The sequence below is a fragment of the Corticium candelabrum genome, chromosome 18 (assembly GCF_963422355.1).
Source record: "Corticium candelabrum chromosome 18, ooCorCand1.1, whole genome shotgun sequence".
Taxonomy (NCBI): domain Eukaryota; kingdom Metazoa; phylum Porifera; class Homoscleromorpha; order Homosclerophorida; family Plakinidae; genus Corticium; species Corticium candelabrum.
Genome location: NC_085102.1, coordinates 755621 through 780748, shown reverse-complemented (window position 1 = coordinate 780748; position 25128 = coordinate 755621). Strand labels below are relative to the sequence as shown.

At 41.3% G+C, this 25128-nt stretch overlaps 1 protein-coding gene and 1 long non-coding RNA gene across 4 annotated transcripts; one reads left to right on the top strand and one right to left on the bottom strand.

Annotated features, from left to right (window-relative positions):
• Window positions 1-715: 715 nt before the first annotated feature.
• Window positions 716-18982, bottom strand: LOC134193951 (uncharacterized). 3 transcript variants are annotated; one of them, XM_062662826.1, is made up of 8 exons: window positions 18915-18982; window positions 15979-16208; window positions 11337-11422; window positions 11124-11279; window positions 7881-7946; window positions 7786-7827; window positions 7646-7714; window positions 716-1043 (listed from the first exon to the last, which is right to left on the bottom strand). In XM_062662826.1, exons 2-8 carry the CDS (start codon window positions 16040-16042, stop codon window positions 891-893), a joined length of 636 nt encoding a protein of 211 aa, XP_062518810.1. In that variant the 5' UTR covers window positions 16043-16208; window positions 18915-18982; the 3' UTR covers window positions 716-890. The 3 variants fall into 3 exon arrangements, with proteins under 3 accessions (XP_062518810.1, XP_062518808.1, XP_062518809.1); XM_062662824.1 differs by lacking the exon at window positions 18915-18982 and adding an exon at window positions 18852-18900; XM_062662825.1 differs by lacking the exon at window positions 18915-18982 and adding an exon at window positions 18081-18182.
• LOC134193954 (uncharacterized) lies at window positions 4808-7637 on the top strand. The gene is made up of 3 exons (XR_009972129.1): window positions 4808-4900; window positions 4966-5129; window positions 6820-7637. It is a non-coding gene; the product is annotated as an uncharacterized LOC134193954 (long non-coding RNA).
• Window positions 18983-25128: the final 6146 nt, after the last annotated feature.

Below are 25128 nucleotides of genomic sequence, written 5' to 3'. Positions count from 1 at the left end.
TAGGAAAATTAAGGATGGGTTTGCAAGAAGTACAGTACTGTGATGATCCACACACATGATTGTTATCCATGATCTGTACGTCTCAATGCACTGATATGTCTATCTTGACTTCTCCCTCCACAACCATGCAGTTCGGTATTTACAGAAACAACCATAAATGGCACATATTTAGGATGCAGCACACAACTGTGGATGGTATTTTCCTCTGTGTTGTAATCATTCATCTTCATAGTGTTAAGAACTGTTACAGATGAACAGTAGTATGTCAACTGGACGTTTTGCACAAGTTGATCTGTCAATTCCTGAGTTCTGTGCCTCCTTTGAGCTGTTCCTAGAAACCCAACTTCCTGTCTCTGACATTTTCTGTTTTGTTGCATCATCCAGGTAACGCTTGCTTGCCTTGTCATCTACAAATCCCTACTCTTGCAGCTGAGTAGCAAGCAAAATTGCTTCACTTTGCATAATACTATAGGTACTGATTCATTCTAGTTGAGTCTTGTGAGCGTTTTGAAGGCAGTAGTGGCCTTTCTCACATGTACAGCATTTATTTGAAATATGTGAAAGATTGACAAATTTATTTATGACAGACTTGACATGCGTTCTATGTACAGCCACAGTTGGTTGCAGTCTAGATAGCCAAAAATTTAGCCTTTCCCACTTTGCTAGCTAACTGTGAATGTAGCCTCTGGCTTAGTCAGTAATGAGAGTTGCCTGACAAGTAATATCATTTATTTTCAACACTACTAAGCTACTGGTCTCATACTTAATTATAGCATTAAATAATTTGATTATCAATCTAACATAGCAATTAGATCAGCACAGTAACAGACATTACACAAATATCATGAAAAATATAGTGGCAAACACATGCACACTGTGAACATCTACAATTAATCATCTGTACACTCAAGAATGTCTTGAGGGAGTGTGTCGAGGCTAGGAAGCTGAATCTTATGCCTAGGCAAGTGGTTGGTAGATTGTTTTCTTTCAGGAAACCATTCATTGGGAGCAGCCTCAAGGATGTCATCAGGCATTTCTTCCAGCTATGAACATATTCACACATGATCACAATAATCACATCCATACAGTCAGCAACCCAGGTAATTATGAGTCATTGACCCAATGTTGGACCTATACTGCTTTCTCACAAACACCTACATTGTAGGAACAGTTACTAAAACATAAAGACTATATCTGTAAACTCGTACACAAAGTAATGGTGATACTAAGATCTATTGAATAACACTGCGCAATAACAACTAAAATTTTAACTACAGCAGTGCGGTACCAGATATTTTATCTACAACCAGAAATGTCCTGTAGGCCCTATGCGCGGACACTACAATATCACAGTTAGGTTTCCAAAGCCAATTATTGCAAACATGCAAAAGGTTCAAATCACAGATCCAGAAACTTAATTAGCAACTGTCTCTGTGTCTGTTTTTGAAATACAAACCCAATTCATGACAGCTGATTGAGCATATGTTTGTGCAATCCTATTTTTGCTTTGCTCAAATTGTTTTAACATATGCAATGTTTATAGTGCAATTAAATCAACAACCATTTGCTCAATTCAACTGCATTAGCTCTTCACATAAAGATGGGCTTTGTGCGTGTGTGTGTGTGTGTGTGTGTGTGTGTGTGTGTGTGTGTGTGTGTGTGTGTGTGTGTGTGTGTGTGTGTGTGGCGTGCATGTGTGCGTGTGTGGTGTGTGTGTGTGTGTGTGTGTGTGTGTGTGTGTGTGTGTGTGTGTGTGTGTGTGTGTGTGTGTGTGTGTGTGTGAATGCTGTCTTCCATCAAATGTGCTAAAACTGCAGGAAGAAATGGTTTATTTCTGGAATTGGTCAAACATCTAGGTGTAGCTTTTCAAGAGTACATCTTGGACTTGTTCAAAACAGTGTGGAATGGATGAAAGGTACCTAAGTCTTAGGTGAATGCTGTAGTGGTCCCGGTGCCTAAGAAAGGGGACTTAAGTTTGTGTGATAACTGGAGAGGCGTTAGTGTACTGGATGTAGTTGGGAAGGTTTTTGCTCAAGTACTACAGCAGTGTCTTCAGCTTGTAGCAGATGCGGAATTAGCAGAATCTCAATGTGGGTTTTGCAAAGATCGTGGATGCACTGATACGATATTCTGCATTCGCCAATTGATAGAAAAGACCACTGAACACAAGGAGAAACTGTATATAGCTTTGTAGACTTGAGAAAGGCTTATGACAGTGTTCCAAGAGAAGCCTTGTGGCGTGTGTTGAAGAACTATGGGTTTCCACCTGTAGTCATCAATCTGGTAAAATCATTTCACAAGACATGTGTCCTCTAAAAATAAACAGGGAAGTCTTAGAGGGTGAAATTTATGTATCAAAGGTTTACAACAAAGCTGCACTAAGGCTCCTACACTTTTCAACCTGTTTTTTCAATTTGGTTGTGGCGTCAACAGTGTGAGGGAATAGATACATATGTATACAAGATGGATGGACGTCTTATTGGTTAAATCTAGAAATCTAAATGAAACAACATGGAATGAACTCCAGTTTGCAGATGATATCGCTATCTTGGCCAAATCAGAAGAGCAGTTCAGGCATTCAAGAGAGCTACTGTTTGAGGTATTTTGTAAATGGGGTCTCAATATCAGTGAGCAGGAGACCAAAGTTATGATAATTGGTTGTGAAACCAATCTAATACCTCGTTTACACTGGGAACAGTTCTGAGAATTGTTCTGGGAGTTGTTCTAGTGCCCGTTTACACTGCATCCAGCTTAGCCGTTCTGACGCCTCGATGTCCTCAAACTCCCAGACCTTTAGGAGAGAAAGACGTAATGCACGCTTCTTGTTGTAGTCGTCATGTGATCGATTAGATAACGCACGTTACTATGTCTCGAGTCACTGTATCCTTTATTCTACGATATTCATACTTTAATTTCTTCAGCTTGGAAGAAATTTGTTTCTGCCTTCGAGTGTAGCCAGCAGCCTCCATGTCCCTAGCAATTTTTTCGTATACATCTTTGTTCCTATGGCTACACTCAAAGAGCCGTTGTATAGAGTCCTGCCCCCCACAATTCGATGAGTTTCATCATCTCATCATCACTCCACGCCGCCATAGCGATATACGGGAAACTACAAGAAGAATTGCATTTGCGTCAGTACTGTTCTGGGGTGCGGGAGAGTTTACACTGCACCTGTCACTATTCTGGAATGGTTCTGGAACCACTCTTCTTTGGTTTCTGCTCCGGAACAGAACGCCACAGGAACAGAGCGTTTACACTGCTACTGGGAACTATTCTAGAACTCGAGAACCGTTCTCGACTGCCAGTGTAAACGGGGTATAAAACACCAACATGTTAATTAAACACTTCGTTTGGGTGGAACAGAGTTAGAGATTGTAAACCAGTTTAGATATCTTAGGTCTGTTGTGCATTGTGATGGATCTGTTGACTGTGATGTTGAAACTATATAGCAGCAGGTGGACAATATTTGGAGAATAACTATTTTAAAAGAAATTACTGTCTGTAATTGGCACTCTTGTATAGTGCTGAAACTTGGACTACAAAGCGTTCATTGTCTCAGAAGCTTGAAACCTTCTACAATCAACGTTTGAGAGCAATTTTTGGTATAACACGTATTCAACAAATGAATGACTACTGCATCACATCTTTACAATTACGGGAAAGCTTGGTATGAAGGAGTCGATAGAAGAGGAAGTAATCCTTAGGTATTTGAGGTGGCTCGAACACATTGGTTGCATGGTAAATAGCAGAATGCCCTAGTGTGTTCTTTTGGTCGAAATTCCTAGAATAAGACCTTTTCATGGTTTGAAACTGCTATGGAAAGACAGAGAGAGTAACTAAAGACATGCGTGTGCTCAGTATAACTCAAGACAGAAAGACATGGTTCAACGTCTGCACAACAAGCATACTCAGAAGAATAGCTATTAGGTTACAGGAGGAAAGGATAAACGAGAGAGTGAAAGAAATCCATTGATTTATGACAGAAAAAACAAATCGTTTGTTTAAACTGTAAAGACGTTTCAGAAGACCAGGAGATCAAGACACAAGTGTGACGGTGTGAGGTTTTCATACATTTCTGCTTAATCTCATCGCTATTGATGAAACAGCATCGTCAGTGCTGACGGCTGTGTGTCAGGTTTCAGGTGTGTGTGTGTGTGTGTGTGTGTGTGTGTGTGTGTGTGTGTGTGTGTGTGTGTGTGTGTGTGGGTGTGTGTGTGTGTGCATGCAGTGTCCACAATAAGAATTTGCAAATGACCGGACAAAATGTCAGGCTATAACGAAATTTGGCCGGACATGACCGGACAATACTACTGGAAATGTCTATGCAAATTTATATATTTTTATTAGTCCCAGATGAGTCAACCAATACGTATACCAAATTAATGTTACACCAAGTTCTACTGTGTAGTACAGTAGCATGTGTTATAAACATGCACGGAAGCCTGCATATTCTTTATTAGGAGATTACCTACACACAATATAGGGGTTTGATAAATGTTGCATTGTACATTAAATTCAAGTTCAAGAGTACATAATGTGAATTGGATAAGATTATAATCACATCTATATAAAATTTGAAGTACATTGAGAAGTGTTGAATAGTACTGTACACTCTAAATGCTTTTCAATGACACAAAGCCTAAGACCATATGATGGATACAGACATCAAACATGGAAGAAAGTTTAGGTAAAATGTCTGGCATTGGCATGTTCTAAATCTCTACACTAACAAATTTCTCCTAGTCATCAAAATCACAAGCATTAGCTTCATCATTACAAGAATATTGAAGGTTCTTTAGTGCCTTTCTCTAAACTTGTATTTGTTTACAGCAAGCCAAGACAGCGGTTAAGCTGGAAACTGCCAGCTCTGTTCCCACCTTTGTTTGAAATCCGGAAGCTGGTACAAGGGTGAACTGATTGTTTAGAATATGTAATTAGTAATACTTTCTACTCTATCAATTCTAGAGCAAGTCCAAGCTGGTCAATTGTGCTACAGGTACAAGGTGAGCCATTTTCAATGGAAATCAACACAGGATCGGTTGTCACAATCACGTCAGAGGAGGGGTGGAAGAAAAAGCTTGGAGGCATTCCACTCAAGACAACATCCAAGGTGCTAAAGACTGTTACTGGTGAGAACATCCCTATTCTGGGTGAAGTAGAAGTGCATGTGGAACATAATAGGCAGAATGTTAATTTGCCCATATTGGTGACGAAAGGGCAGGGTCCTACCTTATTGGGTCACACTTGGCTTAATGCATTAAAAGTGGATCGGTCCCAAGTGCAATTGTCTGGTCCAACTAATCTAGAGGATTTGCTGGCCAAATGTGATGAGCAATTTAAACCAGACATTGGAGAATTGAAGGGTTTTACAGCAAGATTGGTAGTAGATCCAGAGGCAACACCAAAACTATACAAGGCCAGAAGCGTGCCTTATGCCTTACAACAAGCTATTGAAGATGACTTGAGAGGGTATAGAGCAGTGCATGGGCAAGTCCTATAGTACCAGTACCAAAGGCAGATCATTCTGTAAAGATCTGTGGAGATTTTAAAGTGACTATTAACCCTTCATTAGTGGTAGATCAATATCCTTTGCCTAAACCGGAAGATTTGTTTAGCGTATTATCAAGCGGTCAAAAGTTTAGTAAGCTTGATCTAGCTTGTGCCTATCAACAGCTTTGTCTTGATAAAAAGTCAAAAGATTACGTGACTATAAACACTCACCGAGGTTTATATCGGTACACACGAATACCATTCGGGGTGGCTAGTGCTCCTGCTATTTTTCAGAGAGTTATGGAACAGATTCTTCAAGGTGTACCAGGAGTAGTTTGCTATTTAGATGATATTTTGATCATTAGTCAAAACGATCAGAAACACTACAAGAGCTTACAAGAGGTGATGAAGAGATTACAAGAGAGTGGGCTACAATTGAATAGTTCAAAATGCAAGTTTTTGGAATCATCAGTAGAGTATCTGGGGTTTAGGATCTCTCATGAAGGACTGAGTACCTCTCAGGCCAAAGTGGAGGCAGTCCAGAAAGCACCTACTCCTAGAAATGTAGTTGAATTGCGTTCGTTCCTTGGGCTAGTTAACTACTATGGGAGGTTCATTCCCAAATTGGCTAACATTTGTTACCCCTCAACCAATTATTGAGGAAAGAAGTTTTGTGGAACTGGCCTAGGGAATGTAAGCAAGCCTTTCAACAACTGAAAGATTGTTTGATGTCAGCTGAAGTTTTGGTGCATTCTAATGCAAGTTTACTTGTTACCTTAGCTTGCGATGCTTCATTGTTTGGATTGGGAGCAGTGATTTCACATGTGTTGCCGAATAGTAAAGAAAAACCCATAGCCTATGCTTCCCAAAAATTAACCAGCTGAGAGAAAGACTATTCTCAAATTGAGAAGGAGGGTCTAGCTATTATTTTTGGAGTGAAGAAATTCCACTCATTTCTCTATGGCAGACCATTTCAACTGATGACTGATCATAAGCCATTAGTGTCTATCTTTGGTTCAAAAACAGGCATACCACCTATTGCAGCAGCGAGGTTACAACGGTGGGTTATCACCTTGGCAGGTTACAGGTATGAAATCAAGTACAAAAGGACATGCCATCAGGATAGGTTAAGATGACTACAGTAGACGGTACTAATTAGCTACCACAGTACAAAAGGTATACACGCGTTCGTGTATAGTCGCTTCTCCGACTACTACTTCTGTGTTAGTATTGCTTTGGCTATTTTGGGTTGTTAGTCATACACCACCTTACAACTTATGTTCTACTGTGTGTCTTGGAAAAACACAAGTAATAGTATTTGTTTTACAGAAGTTGCCGACACTCAAGTTGATTAATTAAGTTCAACTCCAGCGTCCAAACCAGAAGTGTTCAGAGTTTACTAAAAGAACATACTATTTATCGACAAATCAAATATCAAATCCAGGAGTCAAATATCTGGAAGTAAACTGTGGAAGAGAAACTTATCGAAAGTGTATATAGGTACGATGGCTTGCAGCAGATCAAGTCACAGGAGCACAAAGATGCGAGGTGCAAAGAAAATGCTTCGAAAAAGGTATCAGAAGAAACCGGGCTCCCAGGAGCAGACTGCCAAATAATATGCGCCTTCGCGACAAGTTCGTGAGGGAGGAAAAGAAAACCATATCACAGACTTCATGGTAAACAAAGGTGATGAGCATGTGTATAGTGGCTCGTCGCTGACTCTCATCAAATGATATTATACACGGTACTGCATCAGCATCAGCATTTTGACACCTACTCTGTGTCTTCACCAGCGTTCTCACCAGTGTCATCAGCATCACATTGCAAACTAGCCATTAGATTTGCCAGTCCAGTTCAGTTATGATCATGATCGTATTTATTTCAGTCGGTTGAACTGGTTTCATGTCTAAATATCCAAGCATAAAATTTTAGCGACTCTGGTCTTATAGCAGACACAGAATTTCCTCCCCATGACACCTAGTTGTGCAGGTATGATAAAAGTACAGACACTTGCAAGCTGTTCCTATAATTGACTCTTACATAACTGTTAAAATAAATGCACCAGTATAACGATACATGACAAACTTGCACATCAAGGCAATGAAATTGCAATGTCCCTTAATTATTCACTCCACGCACATTGTCAATTACTCACCTGCTGTTTCAATAAAGGAGAAATTGAGATTTGGATAGTTTCCTTCTCCGCTTTGGGATCACTCAAAATCTGTGTGAATGAAAGAAAAACCTTTGGCATTATAACAAACCTTTCAGTAACAAGTTGTAATAAATAGCTACAGGAGATATTGTAATCTCTTCCATTCCATCCACAACTAGCCCCTAACAAACAACCCTACTAGTGCCTGAAATACAATATGAATAGTGCAACTTACTCCTTGTCCACATACTGGTGAACTTGTGGATTTAGGACAAATTTGTTTGCCTTTCAGACTCATGCCCTGACACAACAAGCAACCAACAATCCAAAGACATGTCAATTTATGGTCAGTAATTACAGCTTGCACCACACAGAAAGAATACAGACACAGACTATGTATATATATATATATATATATATATATATATATATATATATATATATATATATATATATATATATATATATATATATATACATTGTCAATGCACAGCCTGGAGGTTCTGAAATCCATTGCGAAGAAAACATCTCTGTTCAACGGATTGACTTTTAGTAGAACTTTATGTAATTTACACGAACAGTTGTCATGTAAGCTTTGGCAGTACAATGCTAAATTGATAGTAGATAAGTTAGCTTTGTTTAGCTATGACATGGATTCTTTAAATATAGTTTAAAAAAATTTAAAATTTAAAATTAAAAATATATATATATATATATACATATATATACGTATAAATATATATATATATATATACATATATATATATATATATATATATATATATATATATATATATATATATATATATATATTTGGTGACCATGGTCTTGGCTGTGGTCCTCTTCGGATTAAGCGGCATGATGCCTTATGTGATGTCGTCTTCCACTGGTTGCTCTTAGACAACTCCAATGTACATCGAGAACAATGCTGTTCCTCTCATTCTATGACAAGACCAGGAGACGTTTCCATCCCAACTTTTCCCTAGGCAAGGCTTCCTATTTCAACATTTCCGTGAGAAATTCGTTCACTCCCTCACCTTATTAATGAGACCATAAAAGCTGGTGCTGCTGCTGAGGTTGGGGAAGTGGACAAAGATGAATGCCATCGTGCTAACGTTTCAAGTTATAGCTGTTTATTCTACCCTCTTGTGGTGAAATCATACGGAGTGTGGGTTGCACATAGTCTGGAGATGTTGAGATCAATCGTAAAGAAGTCTCTTCTATCATCTGGCTTGTCTCTGAGCCAAGCTTCCAGGCAATTTCATGAACAGTTATCTGTTCGTTTGTGGCAGTATAACTCAAGAATGATTAGTGACAGATTGGACATCGTGATTGTTGACTATCTACCTAGTTATTGCGATATTGCGACTTAAACTCTTTGTGCTTTCAGCGGATATGTGCTATCTGTATTATATACAAATATTATATATATATATATATATATATATATGTCTCAAGAGGGTGTTTCATGGCATGTAATTGGGCAGATTCCAAATGACACACCAAGAAGCAAAGTACAAGTAATGCTTAGCAACCATGTGCTATACATACATACATAATGGCTATCTCCAAGATTTCCTGCACAAACTGGTTCTAGCACGCTTTTGACTAAATAGTAGGTGCAAAAAAGAAACACATACAAACATGTCTACTATGCTAAGAGCCTGGTCATACTGTGTCGGCAACTGCATTTGCAGTCACATTATGCATGCGCTTAGCTTGTCTCATCTGTTGTCACTGACAGTTGTTATGGCTGTCTTGCAATAGCAGCACGTAGATGTGGAGGCAGGCACCACTGACTACCGTGTTGATGACATCTGATAATTAGTAAATTTGCAGAATGATTAGCCTAGCATTGAGCACAGTTTAGAGAGAAAAGTCAATGATTACCATTAATTGAAAACAGAACGAGCATAGACAACAGAACAAGCCGTAAGACATGCTTCAGATGCTTGCAGATATGCCTTTGTCTGCATTTTCAGTAAAAGCACATGGAAGACAAATGCAAACACAGATGAAGACACAGTGTGACCAGACCCTAAACATGCTTTGCCATTTTCTAATAGTTACAGTTTTTCAAATCCTTGACATAGTCACTGCAAGCACTCGATACGTGCACATTTGCTATTCACCCACATAAACACATATTAATCTTTAATTTGCTAAATACAATGTTTACACATAAAAATTTCAGTGCTATTAAGTTTAGGTGCCCTAGTGTCATGATTGAATACACCTAAATTTAAACTGCCACTAACTTTCTTTTTTATGGTATGTGCAGGACTCAATGGCCAACGAATGAGAGATGAAGCAGCAGCCCATCTAACAGATCAAAGAGAAGTTAAATCGATAAACAATTTGCAAGGACAAACTGGATGGTAGTCAGGCATAAGGCAATATGCCAACAGCATCAGCCAAAGCCATGAAAAGCATATTCGCAATGAATCATAATCACATACTACCAAAGTACTATTAGGAATGCACGTACAAGCCATGCACAATCATCAGCAAGTTAGTTCAGAAACTTTCTTTATGATCCCTTTGCATTGCAGTATTAAGCAATTTACTATACCATACACAGTTTCTTAAAAACAAGATATACTATAGATCCAATCAGCATTTTAACTCAATCTTCCGTTGAATGTCATTTGATCAATGTTAAGGTTAGATGAATCCAGCTTGTTAGTAGTTGCAGTTGCTTGCATTGTATGTGCAAAATCTAGAAATTCTTGCTTGAAATACAATGTATAGCTAAAGAATCAATCAAGAAGAGAGCCAGCTATATAGTGTCCACCTAAGTGCAGTCAGTTTGATAGCAACACTGCCAACAGTTTGGTCTACTAGAATTGTGACGTGACATAAGAAATGGTCTACGAATGTTTCGACTAGTGCAGATTGAATGAAGCAATACCAATTTGATCTATTCAATTTTATTTTTAGTTGTACCTGTTTCAATCAACAGGAAGCTATTTTAGTCATAAGCTAGTCTCCCAAACAATCTAGAAAAAGCCTTTGCAAGTCCTTGCCCTAAAATTACGCCTGTGGTCGCCAAACTTTGAACACGGATTGTACGAAGTGCCAAAGCTAGATGAAGCAGTTAGATTTATAACTAGTAAATAAAGCAGTATTTTACTCGCTTCAGAGGTACGAGCGTATGTGCTTGTAGTTGTGAGTGTGAGTGTGTGTGTGTGTGTGTGTGTGTGTGTGTGTGTGTGTGTGTGTGTGTGTGTGTGCACGCACGTAGACCGACCATTTGACATGCTTGGATGTGGTTTTAATAACTATTTTGTTTACCACCTCATTGTATGTACACATGGCTGGTGTGTATTTTGATGTATTAGTATGTATGACAGATAGACAGACAAACAGAGAAACAAACAAAGACAAATGAGCAGACTCCCAAAAAACAATAGAGATTGACAAAAACAGTACAGCATTATATGTCTAGCGCTTGCCGTACATAGCTACAGATGTATACCTTATAAGCTATCTCTGATCCAGTCACATCACCTGACTTTGACTTTTTGAGACTAAACAAACTCAGATGTGATTGGACAGCACTCGTTCCATCCTTAAACTTTTGGCAAAGAACAATACTTCTGGCACTAGATGAAGGAGTAGATGAGTGACAAGCCTACAGAATAAATCATGTAACTTACTACTATGTCATCAACACTTTGACTTAGCTTACTCGAATCTTATGCAGTATACTTGGTGTTACAGGCTGTTGATCTGCTAGCATTGTTAGATCCATTGACAACAACGACATACAAGTTGCTATACAATCAACAATAAATACCTAGACCACTAGTATGACAACTACACTAATTGCAATACAAGAAAACACAATCTTATACCAACAGAAATACTTTCTAACTCTTAAGATTTAGCGGTAGAGCAGATACAGGGGTCACACAACGACGAAGGTCTCCGCTTTGCTCTATAGGCATTTCTAGTCACTTAAAAGGTCACACACACACACACACACACACACACACACACACACACACACACACACACACACACGCATGCATGCACGCCCGCCCGCCCGCCCACCCACACGCATGCACGCACACACACACACACACACACACACACACACACACACACACACACACACACACACACACACACACACACACACACACATGCACACACAAACCTCCTCCTCCTCCTGTATTGCTTCCATCTGAATGGACACTACCCCTTCAGTGGGGACAAAGACAAAGTCACAAAAAGTCACCTATGCATATCGATGCATATGTGTACTGAATAGCCTCCTTTTCTTCTAAAATATCTCTTACAGGTCTGGCATTCAATGGCTCCAGTTTGCTGATGTTTAGGTTTATGTCTTGCAGCAATGAACTTGTGTCTCTTCAAATCACTGATGAGTCTGAAACATCTGAGGCAGTCACGACAGGCAACAGTTTGTAAATCAACATTGCCAGATGACAATTGACTAGACTCCAGGCAGGCATGGCAATGCTCTCTCCAAGTAGCTCTTGATATAGTGTCAAGATCCAGCGTTGTCTTTTTGAGATATGATTTTCCCACTGTGTTGTGATAGAGATCTGAAGACATGACCAAAGGCATCTACGATAAGAGTTCAATTTCTGAAGATGTTTCTTCAAAGAGGTCCACGTTTCAGAGCCATATAATAGTACAAAGAGCACACACAAGCATTTTTTTGCGTTTTGTCAATATAGTCAGATTTTTATCCTTAAACACAACTTATGCAAAGCTCCAAATGATTTAGATGCTTTTGTAATTCTGCAATCAATATCCAAGTCTAATCTCCCTGAAGCTTCAATTGTGGATCCAAGATACGTGAAATTTCGCACATATTCAATGTTACCATGCTCACTTTGTATGGGAGTGCAATCTTTGGAACATACCTCCCCTCCTGCATGCATCACCTTAGTTTCAAAATACCCAGTGATGAACCAAAACCTTGACTTGCCTTCAAATATTCAGTCACCGCTCTCATAGCCCCTGATCTAGTTGTTGACAGCAGGGCAGCATCATCTGCATATTGACAGTCAGTTAGCAGCATTTCAACAGAATTGCGTGTGTATCTCCAAAAAAGCTTTCTGTCATACTTGATCATTTACACTTACACTAGGATCCTGTACTCTTGTAATCTAGCGTTCCATTACAAGATATGCATATAGATTAAATAGCACAGAAACCATGCAGCAGTCTTGCTGTAGTCTGTTACCAACACTAATTGGCTCAAGCAAGGTTCCATTCAGTTGATCTGAGCCGTCATTTCCATCATGGAATGATCTGATGATGTCGATGGTGTGGTCTGGAACTCCAAGTTTCTTTAATGTTAACCACATGGCAGAGCGTGGAACAGTGTCATAAGCCTTTTTAAATCTACAAAGCTAAAGAAGGTGTTTGCGTTATGTTTCCAGGACTCTTCAAGAAGTTGATGCACTGTGAAATCATACCTGTGCAGCTCCTGGAGCTCCTGAAACCACATTGTGACTCTGGTAGTACTTCCTCAGCAAGATTTTTGTGATCTTGTTCGGTGATGGAGGCTACAATGTTTCCAACCATGTCCAGCAAAGCAATGCCTCTCCAAGTGTCACAGCTTGTGAGGTTGCCTTTCTTTGAAATAGGGACCAGCACAAAATTTGCACAATCTTTAGAAACAGATCCTCTCTTTCCACACTGAGTAAACTAAATCGACTAGTTGAGTCATGAAAATTATCAGCACAAGCAACTTTTATCATTTCTGGCACACACACACACACACACACACACACACACACACACACACACACACGCATGCACACACACACACACACACACACACACACACACACACACACACACACACACACACACACACACACACACCATCCACCGCCCATCTATAAAGATGATGGCATCCAGCAAAAAGAGCCAAACAATACTACAAATGTCAAGTGTTTAAGATAAAAGATGCAAAGTGCAGACTAGGCCCACTTGATCTCTGATCTCACTATGATGTTGAGACTTCGACGATGCTAATGTCCCTGTTTTGTCATCACTGCTTTTGGTCTTGTTGCATTGTCCTTGCTTTCGTCTTCCACTGGATTCTCCGTGCAATGTACAGCTTTCCCCAACCAGCTTGACAGTGACTGGTATGGAAATGTCGCAAAAAAACTTACAAGCACTCACTGTTGCACAGCAAAAAGAGTCCACTGGGGGTGCTCCGCATGAGTACAGAAGACATGTTGCTGCATGGCGCCTCATGTTGCTTGGTGTGTGGACTTCTAAAGACTCCTGGTGTAAACTGATGAAACAATGTCAAATAAAAGTTACAGAAGTGAGATGGAACGCGAATATCAAGCATAACAAGGACTGTCACGTAGTCCAACGTAGTCCATGTGCAGCCATCATACATTCGGAAACATACGCACGCACACATGCACACACACACACATGCACGCACGCACACACACACACACACACACACACACACACACACACACACACACACAATGGACAATGGACAAATTTTAAGCCCTCAACGTCTTTCGACATCGACCTTGAGGTCAGTTGCAGAGATAGCTCCCCTGCCTCTAGAGACAGGGCCTCCATGCGCTACGTGGAGTCTTGGGGCCAACGCTACAATCCACCTGGAGCTTGGCCAGAGTCATCCAGGGGCACTGACAATGGCGCAGCTCTGGGACTGGACACCAAGGCCCACACGTATCCGTCTGCTGCATGATGTTACTGCCAAGCCAGCGGTCTTGTCCAACCCTGTCAATGACCAGGTACTCATTTATACTCCTGAGTCGAGAGAAGCAAGTGTGGGTGAGTTCCTTGCTCAAGGAAACTGCGACAGTGTCGCCTCCACCAGGATCGAACCTTCAACCCTCATCACGGAATACAAGATCCTGGATGTCATCACCAACGCTCTAACATCTGCTCCACCACACACCACTCCCCCCTCCCCCCCCCACACACACACAGACAGACACACACACGTGCACGCGTGCACACACACACACACACACACACACACACACACACACACACACACAACTAAACTACACGGGTTACGCCCCCAGCTAACAGCTGGGCTCCAGTGCGCTACTCAGGAGAACTTTATGCCTGCGCTAGCAATCTCCTGGAGCCAAACCAGACACTCACAGGAGCACCGGCCTGTGAAGCCAACTGAGGCATGAGCACCCGAAGTCTCACCTGGACCCCAGTAGCTTATGTCATGTCACAGCCAATGGCCGCTTAGTCCCCAGTTAAAGACCAGGTACTCATCTATACTCCTCAGTCGAGAGAGGCAATTGTGTGTGTGAGTTTCTTGCCCAAGGAAATTATGCCATAGCTCGCCATCACTGTCAATTGAACTTGCAACCCTGCAAGCTAGGTCCCGGATGTACACAATCTATTGGATGACTCTATAACCAACTGAGCTACAACACACACACACACACACACACACACACACACACACACACACACACACACACACACACACACACACACACACACACACACACACACTTGATGACATGACATAATTAGTCAAGAAATCAAAGCCACTACAAAGCTATTCTTGCTTGCAATACGACTGTTGCAAAAGCATAGAACCTTGTAGCCAAATTAAGATAATACCCAAAAAGAGATATGTCTGTGGTTGGGGGGGGGGGGGGGAGAAACTAAAATGTAGATTGACTGCCATTGACCAATTGCATTCTGTGCATACTAAGTTATGCAAGAGTGGGCCCAATCTTGCCCATCCTTGTCATACGATTGAGAAGTGGAAATGACAAGGGCAAAGCGAGACTGGGTCAAGTCTAACGTTATGATACGTTACAATACACTATGTTGGGTAAATAGGTATTGTGAACTGGCCTTTAGTTTACAAATTTGTACATCCCATTAAACCATTCATGAGCTGTGGGCAATAAGCAGTTTATAAACATGATCAATGATGTTCTAAGTAATAAACATAACTACTCTGTAATAGCAGTGATGCAATCGAATCAGATACAGTCTGTAACATGTACTGTACTTGATTTATGGTAAACAACTCGGTTCTGCAGGTGTCAGTGATGCAAGTACAACAAAACATACGACTTAATTTAGAAATTGATACACAGACCTCTACAAAAGTTGTGCACTGTGGCATAGCTAATGTGACCTTCATATCTGATATAAATTGCACATTTTTGCTGTTGTGTCACTGTTCATTGGCTGCAAAAGAGTAACATTCCTAAAGTTTGCACTGACTACATTCCATCACTAACTATTTGTGCCTTCTTTAAACCATTACGAGACATTATTGGATTGCCACAGCTAGATAATTGTGGTCTCCTTACCTCTTCTTGTAGCCTTTTCTTCCCTTGCTGATGCTTGCACTGGCGTATTAGTAATGTCACTCATTCTTTTTGATGATGACAATGGGCAAGCAATGCGTCTCACTAGATTAGCCTTCTTCTCACATGCTGATGACACCTTTGGCAATACGTGAACATTTTCAGTTATCTCTTTTCCCTTCTTCGACAACTTCTTTGCAACATTTAGTTTATGTTTCTTTGTTGCTCTGGTTCTGCAAAAAATTACATGTCCAAGAGTATGCATGCAAACACACAAACACAACAACTGACAACTGCAATCACATTTATAAGTTTGCTGTTCTTTCTGTCAATAAATGGTATAGATAAACAGAGAGATTACACACAGCTACACTGATGAGTCAAAAGCTGTAAATTTATTTGTAGTAAGAACGTACCTGACTCAATACGATTCAGAAGAGTTTGCAGTTAGCACTTAGCACTTGTGAATTTCATTATTGTAAAAACTATGGCATTGGTACACAAATCCAAATAATAGACCTACATTTGGGTATTCAATTTTGGATTTGAAATGCAAGAGTCAGATGGCCCTCTTTAAAGATCCCTGTGGATCTCCAACATAACTCCAAGTGTTTACAAGTTAAATTAACATAACTACACTGCAACAGAATACAAGAAGCAAGAAATGAAAAAGAGATGCTACTATGAGAATCTACTATCTGCATAATATAGTTAGTCGTAAACCACGTAGAATAGTAGGGTGTTGACACTTCAAACACTGCAGAAATCTCCTGAAGTTGTTGAGAAAATAATCACACACACACGTCCACGTGCACGCATAGACACATGCGCACGCACACACACACACACACACACACACACACACAATGAATATCATAATAATAATTTATTTTATCACACCAAATCTAATGTAGTTCCCTCATAGGGACAACATAAAACACACACACACACACACACACACACACACACACACACACACACACACACACACACACACACACACACAATGGATATATTATTATCACACCAAATCTGGTGTAGTTCCCTCATAGGGACAACATAACACACACACACACACACACACACACACACGTGCACACACACACACACACACGTGCACACACACACACACACACACACACACACACACACACGTGCACACACACACACACACACACACACACACACACACACGCACACACACAGCAACCATGGGGATGGGGTATTAATTGTGTCAGTACGGTATATATAATTTTACTATAAAATTTTTTTATTTATCAATTATATACAAGTTTATACAATTGGAAATATAATTAGACATAATAACTATACATGCACATTCGTACAAATAAATCTCTCCTATTTTTGATATCCCAAAGGTGTCTCTTGGCCTGGTTGTTGATGTTTCTAATTTCACTCTTTGATAACCCTGGTGGAAAGCTCTGTGTCAGGAGATAAGTTACAAGATTCTGGCATCTCTCTGCAGAGACATGACAAAGTCTGGCTTCCCTAGCTGCAATTGTATTTTGCTTCAGATCATCTATCCATGGTCTTCACAAGTGAGTAGACACAGCTATTGTCTATCCAAGAAACTAAAAACCTCAATATAATAATACCTAAATGTGTGAACAATCTCTGCACGCCCGATGTAGACTTACGCGCGCAAATAGTTGCTGAGCATGCGCAGACTATAAAATACAATCTCAGATCGGTGACAATCTCAGCACGCTACACGGGGCCATAGCCCATCATTTGTAGGCGTGGTCATAAAATTGTGAGACTGTAAATACGCGAAAGGACCAAAGCTGTATACACCACTACCTTTTTTCCAGTCTGGGTCTGCCACGGATTCTACCATATCAGTCAATTAGAAGCCAACAAAGTGGGCGTGTATATAGAGTGGGCGTGTCTTGTAGCCACCATTTCTAGAGCCTACGCTTCGCCACTGTTTAACTTCTTGGCTATTCTGTCTAGACTTTCTTCCACCTTGGTATCCCAAAACCAAAAGGTTCAAACACCAACTAGTAATTTATACAGGTTGTTAGAGCTAGTTTCTGACTATGATTAATGTTGCTCATATTTCTAGACCTTCTCTTTTCTCTCACCTCAGCTGCATATCCTGATGCTAAAGATGTACTTGTAGAATGTCACTGCGATTATACGCAGCAATATCTGGGTGGTTTCAAAGTTGGCACAATAGTATTACGCCTCCATACTGGTCCCCACCATATTTACACGTTAGTATCTAAGATAACCATGTTCAGTCACACTTGCTTCCCAGGCGTGCACACTGTGTGATGACTTGTGAAAACGGAAAAATACCCTATCTCAAGAACAAAGTCAGCTGAAATTTTGAAGGTTTCATGACAAACTTTGGTGTTGAAGGCGTCGCTTGCAACCACGCATGCATGAACCAGCTCCACGTGCACACCTTGACATAGGACAGACAGAAAAAGAGACAGGCAAGCAGAGAGATTTTCATACTTTGAATCCAACTGTAAAAGTGATGTGGCTGAACACATGTCCACAGACAGACAGATAGACAGACAGACAGATAGACAGACAGGCAGACAGACAGACAGACAGGAAGACGGCGGGCAAACAGGAAACAGATACGTTAAATTATTAATTAATAATTAAATATAGTTTAGTATCATTGGCCGCATTGACCGAGTAGACAGGCTACGCTAGCAGCCAAAGCTAGCGTCCGATCAATTCGTCTACCTATAAAATTCCTAATATCGGCATAGGACTTCAGCTGCAAGTGGTAGACCTACTATAGGTAGATAGGCTAGTCCTAGCTGAGAGCGCTAGCTACCAACTGCAACCACTACATAAATAACAATTGCTCGACGTTCCGAACACATCTGACTAACCTTCTGGTACGTCTCATAACGACGAGACAACAATGACGCAACAAATCAAGTTCAGACACTCACCTTTCTGAGTTTCAGTCAGCTTGACCTGCTGCCCATTAGGGATCAGGCATGCGCAAACCCCGCGTTTCTACCCAAGGCCCGCATATCCGGGATGGCCTCGGTAGCCAGCCCTCTTGCGCGCCCGGGGCCCACGTTGTCTTCCCTCGCATGCATGAGCGCAGAAATTACCTCGAAATGCTTGCACGCATGCGAAACCGAAGACGGATGTGTTTAGAATATCGAACTCTTAGAGTCGCGCGCAATGATGGCGAACAGCTTCTACGTTCATTCAGGTGATGTTTTTTGTCCGCTTTTTTCGACCTAGATATCAGTCCTGGCTGTCGTGTGTCTGCACCCTTAATTTTCTGCTACAGCTCGAATGCACCGAGCACAGCTACAGATCTGCGAAAATAGAAATTTCCAAAATAAGCTGCAACTTCTCCTGCAGTCCTCGCTACGCAAACACTGTAATTACACAGCCTGACTGCAGTACAACTAGACATCGAGGAACGACATTCACTAGACTCGACACTCGCCACAAAACAAGGTCTAGAATCGTCTAGTTGGATCACTTGACTTTCGGTCTAGATCTACAGACTTGGACAAAATTATAGGGACACCCCGCTGTGGGTATGTAGTAACACAATAATTAGGTCACAACTATCAATATTGTTAAGAACCTAATGGTTACCGCGTTGATTGTTAGGTTTCTTGAGAATACTGTAGACCCTAAATTGTTATTTCACGTTTCGCATTGCGGAAAACGAGAGCTAAAAGTGTATGACGTCATGCCTGCGTAAGCGTCGTAAGTTAGTTAGACTCTCTGATTTTGTTTAGTGGCTTTTAAAAAAGCCGGTTTTAATAACGCGAAGGAAAATTGAAGCCCTTCACCAGTTCCTCAGTACCGAGTGTTCCCGCCTCTCGCCCTCCTGATTGCGTCCAGACGTCGCGGAACACTTTCTGCCAAGTTCTGGACACGAGCGGCTGGAATCTGCTGCCACGCCTCTTGTAGAGCATTCCAGAGCTCAGCTGCAGTTCTCGGTTCTCGACGGTTGGCAGCAGTTTTGACTTCATGCCACAAGTTCTCGATTGGATTCGCATCAGGCGATTTTGGCGGCCAGTCCAACAGTGTGACGTCATGCTGGCGTAGCCATTGTCTTGTTGACCGAGACGTGTGGATTGGCGCGTTGTCCTGCTGGAAGACAAAGTCGTCTCCTATCAGTGCCGCTGCGTCTGTAAGCATGTGCTCCTCCAGAACCTGTTGGTACGCCGTGCTGTCCAAAAGACCTTCCAGTTTCACCAGAGACACCAAACCATGCCAACACATCCATCCCCACACCATCACACTAGCCGCGTGCTGGAACGTACGATCACAACATTCAGGGAGAAATTCCTCACCTTTGCGACGCCAAACGTACAGAGCACCATCGTTTCCTATACTGACTTTGACTCATCTGTAAAAAGAACAGATTTCCAGTCATCCAAAGTCCATTGTGTGTGAGTGGTTGCCCATCCCAGTCGCAAACGCCGATGGTTTTCTGTTAGCAGTGGGTTTTTTTCTAGGCCTCCGAGCGTTGACTCCTGTCTCACTGAGACGACGACAGACTGTTCTACTTGACACCTGCTTGCCGGTTTCATCAGCCAGCTGATACGAGAGCAGTCGTGATGGTGCTCGTCGGTTTTGCAGTGCCATTCTCTTCAGTCGATGATCTTCCTGGATTGTCGTTGCCTTCCCACGTCCAGGTCGTTTTTCATAATCGCTGCTGCCATGGGAAAGCCGTTGCAGGCACTGATGAACCGAATTTCTGGAGCGGCGGACAAAAGCTGCGATCTGACGCACAGAATGGCCAACTGAGTGAAGGGCTTCAATTTTTCCTGGCGTATTTGGACACAACTGTTTGCCTCGAGACATCGCTGCAACTCGTGAAATATTGCACGGAACAAGACTCTGCAACTGCGTGCAGCTGAACGTTCAAACTAACTTATCGCCTAAGTTTGGCGGTCTCAAGGGCAGCGGTTTTAGTGCAGCTGACATTTTGGCGGTAGCAGTTTGAGATTTTGCTACGTAAAACGTAGACCGGAAGTGGCATGTCAATGTTCTTCTGTTGCTATAACTTTTTTAGTTTTTGTCTTACCGGGATTTTTTTGTAATTAATTAGTGTTGCATGATTTTTGAATACGTTGAAGTTTGTTTATTGATTAAAATGACAAAACAATTCAAATTGTGATGACATGCGCGAAATCAATGCGCAAAAACAGATGATTCGCCTTTTTTCATAATGTTGATAAGAGGACCCACAAAATTGCTTTCACTCTCTACTACATAGCATCCTTAGATTGTATGCCAAGAATGAGCATCCAAGAGCGATGAACGTGTACAAAGACAAGAAAAGTAGGAATGGCCGTCTTCCTTCTTCAAAGCAAACTAGATGCGCAGTAGGTAGTAAGTACAGCTGCAGTCTTGAACTCAAGCTATGTTACATACTAACAATGGCGCAATCCATGAAAAAAGAAATTCGAAAAACATTTGGTTTTGCTAGAGAAAAATTCAGTGCCAAAGTTAGACTAGACACAAAAATGCCATGTGTCCCTATAATTTTGTCCAAGTCTGTATGGCTTCATCCACGCATGGAAGCTGTTTTGCTATCCGATCAACGGTTGCGTGCGACATTACCGGCTTGACATTCACAACGTCGGTTCCGCATGCGTGCAGACATTACGCCGATGCGCGCATGTGTTATGAGGAATTCAGTCGGTGGTAACGCGCTAAAAAGAGTCTTTCTAGCAAATTATCTGATAAAAAGACTCTTTTTAACACGGACTGAATTCCTCACAGCATACTATGAAGAATTCAGTCGGTGTTAAAAAGAGTATTTTAGCAGCTACTTTGCTAAAAAGACTCTTTTTAACGCGTTAAAAAGAGTGTTCTAACAATATACGTGTTAAAAAGACTCTTTTTAATTAACACCGACTGAATTCCTCATAGCTTGTGCTAGATTCAGTCTGGCGTTGAAAGACCCTGTTAGATTCAGTCTGGCGTTAATAGAACAATGTACAATAATTTCCTCTATCACTTGATTAGGTGTGAACTTTTTTAACACGCAATCCACACGCTCAGACTTTTTAACACGCAAACCAGCAATTGTGCATGTGCCAGGTCATTACCTAATTAATTACCTATAGCCTGTTATACTGTTATTTTTTGTCATCATGCTGTTTTGGCTCTATTGGGAGCACTAATTAATAAAGAATTAAGACTAAAAAATTCAGTTATACATCAATTGAAGACGTATAACATATATCCGATTGTATAGCCCAGATGCATAATATATGCATGATATACTCATTTAATTAATTAACAAAATCCAATTCACATCCTTCAAGGAACAAATCAGAAATAGGAAGATGAAACATTCTTCTACATACACCAGATATAAATCTCATACACCTATCTAGATATGAGATTTTGTGGTTCAATCAAATCATGGAATTCGATCTGCAAATGCAAAACACGTATCTATGAAAGAAATACTGCATTCCACTTGATCGAAACTCTTCAGTATTGTCTCTATCAATATTCAATTCTACTAAGTGGGATTCCTAGGGTTCTCCGCTCTCTGCTCCAAACAAACAAGTTAGACAGTGGGCGGGTAGGCAAGTCCATTTGACACGCAAACCTACACAAGCAATCTGAAATATGGTCTGGAGCTTCCTGATCCTGTCGCAGTAACCAACACAAAGCAGGAAGCGTATAGAGTCCCGTATCTGGTTTCGGATAATGGCTACATGCATTCGGACGCGAGATCTTGGTCCAACGCAATTGTCTAAGGATGAAATATAGGGCAACGTTGAGACGTTAGGTAACTATTCTGGATCCGTGATAATCAATGGATTTGGTTCGTTCTAGCGAGAACGAGAATCGACTAAACGTAAACCACGCCCTTCCTCCCGACCCGGACAAATACCTCTAGTTTCGGATAGCCTCTCGTGTAGAGCTACCAAAGCACAGACACAAACCGAATCTATTTGTTGCAGTAGCCTAACATCTCATCTTCCAAACAATCGTATGGACAGCGTCGTCGTGTTGCGTGCGTAGCCGTGGTAGTCGTTAGAGTTGAGTGAAGTCACGCCCTCTAGTTTCGGATGTCCGAAACACGCTAGATCGTCATTTTATGAACAAATTTAGACACTCTGTAAAGATTTTGAGCATTTTGAGCATAGAATCTCGACGTCCAGTGCTAAAATCAACTTCTAAGACATGTTTCTACGTATTTCTAGCCAATTTCTCATCACTCTCTGCAGCGTAGAGATCGTACGGTGCCGTTTGAACATCTAGGGACCACAATTTCCCTATGTAGCAGTATCTTACAGGCTTGCTACGCAATCTAGAGTAAAAAAGGTTCGACTTGCACAATCAAAAGTAGGGTATTCCCCTCTGATAGTGTATTCCTTTTCTAATGCTATAGAATTAATTTGTTCTACTTTTTATACCGCATTTCCTCTAAACAAGCGTTCCTGGCCTCTCTTTTGCTTCAGTAATAACATGCGGCTGGTCTAAGCCGATTTTGTAATTGGCGCTACATTGGTCTGAAAATCCGAGGCTAGGTATGTCTACAGTATGAATCTAAACCAGCCGCATGTTACTCCTGTTTGTTACTGAAGCAAAAGAGAGATCAGGTCCTGAGGAACGTTCGTTTATTGGAAATGTCGTATGAAAAGTTGAACAAATTAGTGCTACCATCTCATGCGAAAAGGAAACTAGATATCTACTATCAGAGGGAAATATCCCACTTATGATTGTGCAAGTCAAACCTTTTTTACTCTAGATTGCGTAGCAAGCCTGTAAGATACTGCTACATAGGGAAATTGTGGTCCCTAGATGTTCAAACGGCACCGTACGATCTCTACGCTGCAGAGAGTGATGAGAAATTGGCTAGAAATACGTAGAAACATGTCTTAGAAGTTGATTTTAGCACTAGACGTCGAGATTCTATGCTCAAAATGCTCAAAATCTTTACAGAGTGTCTAAATTTGCTCGTAAGATGACGATCTAGCGTGTTTCGGACATCCGAAACTAGAGGGCGTGACTTCACTCAACTCTAACGACTACCACGGCTACGCACGCAACACGACGACGCTGTCCATACGATTGTTTGGAAGATGAGATGTTAGGCTACTGCAACAAATAGATTCGGTTTGTGTCTGTGCTTTGGTAGCTCTACACGAGAGGCTATCCGAAACTAGAGGTATTTGTCCGGGTCGGGGAGGAAGGGCGTGGTTTACGTTTAGTCGATTCTCGTTCTCGCTAGAACGAACCAAATCCATTGATTATCACGGATCCAGAATAGTTACCTAACGTCTCAACGTTGCCCTATATTTCATCCTTAGACAATTGCGTTGGACCAAGATCTCGCGTCCGAATGTAGCCATTATCCGAAACCAGATACGGGACTCTACTACGTTGATGCGTCGATGGATCTTGTGAAGTAGATTGTGTAGTTGACTAGATCAGCTAGCTATAGCTGGTTCACGAATGGAACTCGTAAAGCTAAAACAGGACATGCATCTTACCCTACGAAGCAATGAGAGCGGATGTCTGTTGGTTACAGTTCAACGATGAAGCGGCCATTTTGCTTAACGTCTAACGCGCGCTATCTGACTAAATTTAACAGTGCACATTGTTAAAAACAGTCGGGGCAAATGATACGCGTGTTAAAAAAAGTCTAGACGTAACCAAGTGATTGAAGACACTATTATACATTGTTCTTTCAACGCCAGACTGAATTTAACAGAGTCTTTTTAACGTCCGACTGAATTTAACGACTGAATTTAACACGGATACTCTTTTTAACACCCACTGAATTTAACACGACACATGCGAAGACAACGCGCGCATGCTTCTCCGGGCGCGCAAGAGGGCCTGGGTACGAGGCTAGTATTTTCTCAGAGCCGTATAGACCGCCATCACCACTACGTACCCTCACCACTACGTACCGTCACCACTACGTACCGTCACCACTACGTACTACCACCCTAAGGTAGTGGTGATGGATTGCATCCGGGGCTGCAATCCACCTGGGGCGAGGCTGGTATTTTCGTTGCTCCGCGATAAGCTACTGCTTTACGACGAGAACCCTTTAGCAAACAACAAAGGAATACTTTCTTTATTAAGCCCCATTGGTTCTCAACACAATTTTGAAGAAACAGCGTACGGGTGCGTGTTTAGAACGTAGGA

Coding starts and splice junctions, on each gene's coding strand:
- LOC134193951 (XM_062662824.1), bottom strand. Junction 7,947..11,123: donor GATCAGAGATAGCTTATAAG/GTATACATCTGT, acceptor TTGTTGTGTCAG/GGCATGAGTCTGAAAGGCAA. Junction 1,044..7,645: donor CTCCTTTATTGAAACAGCAG/GTGAGTAATTGA, acceptor ATATGTTCATAG/CTGGAAGAAATGCCTGATGA.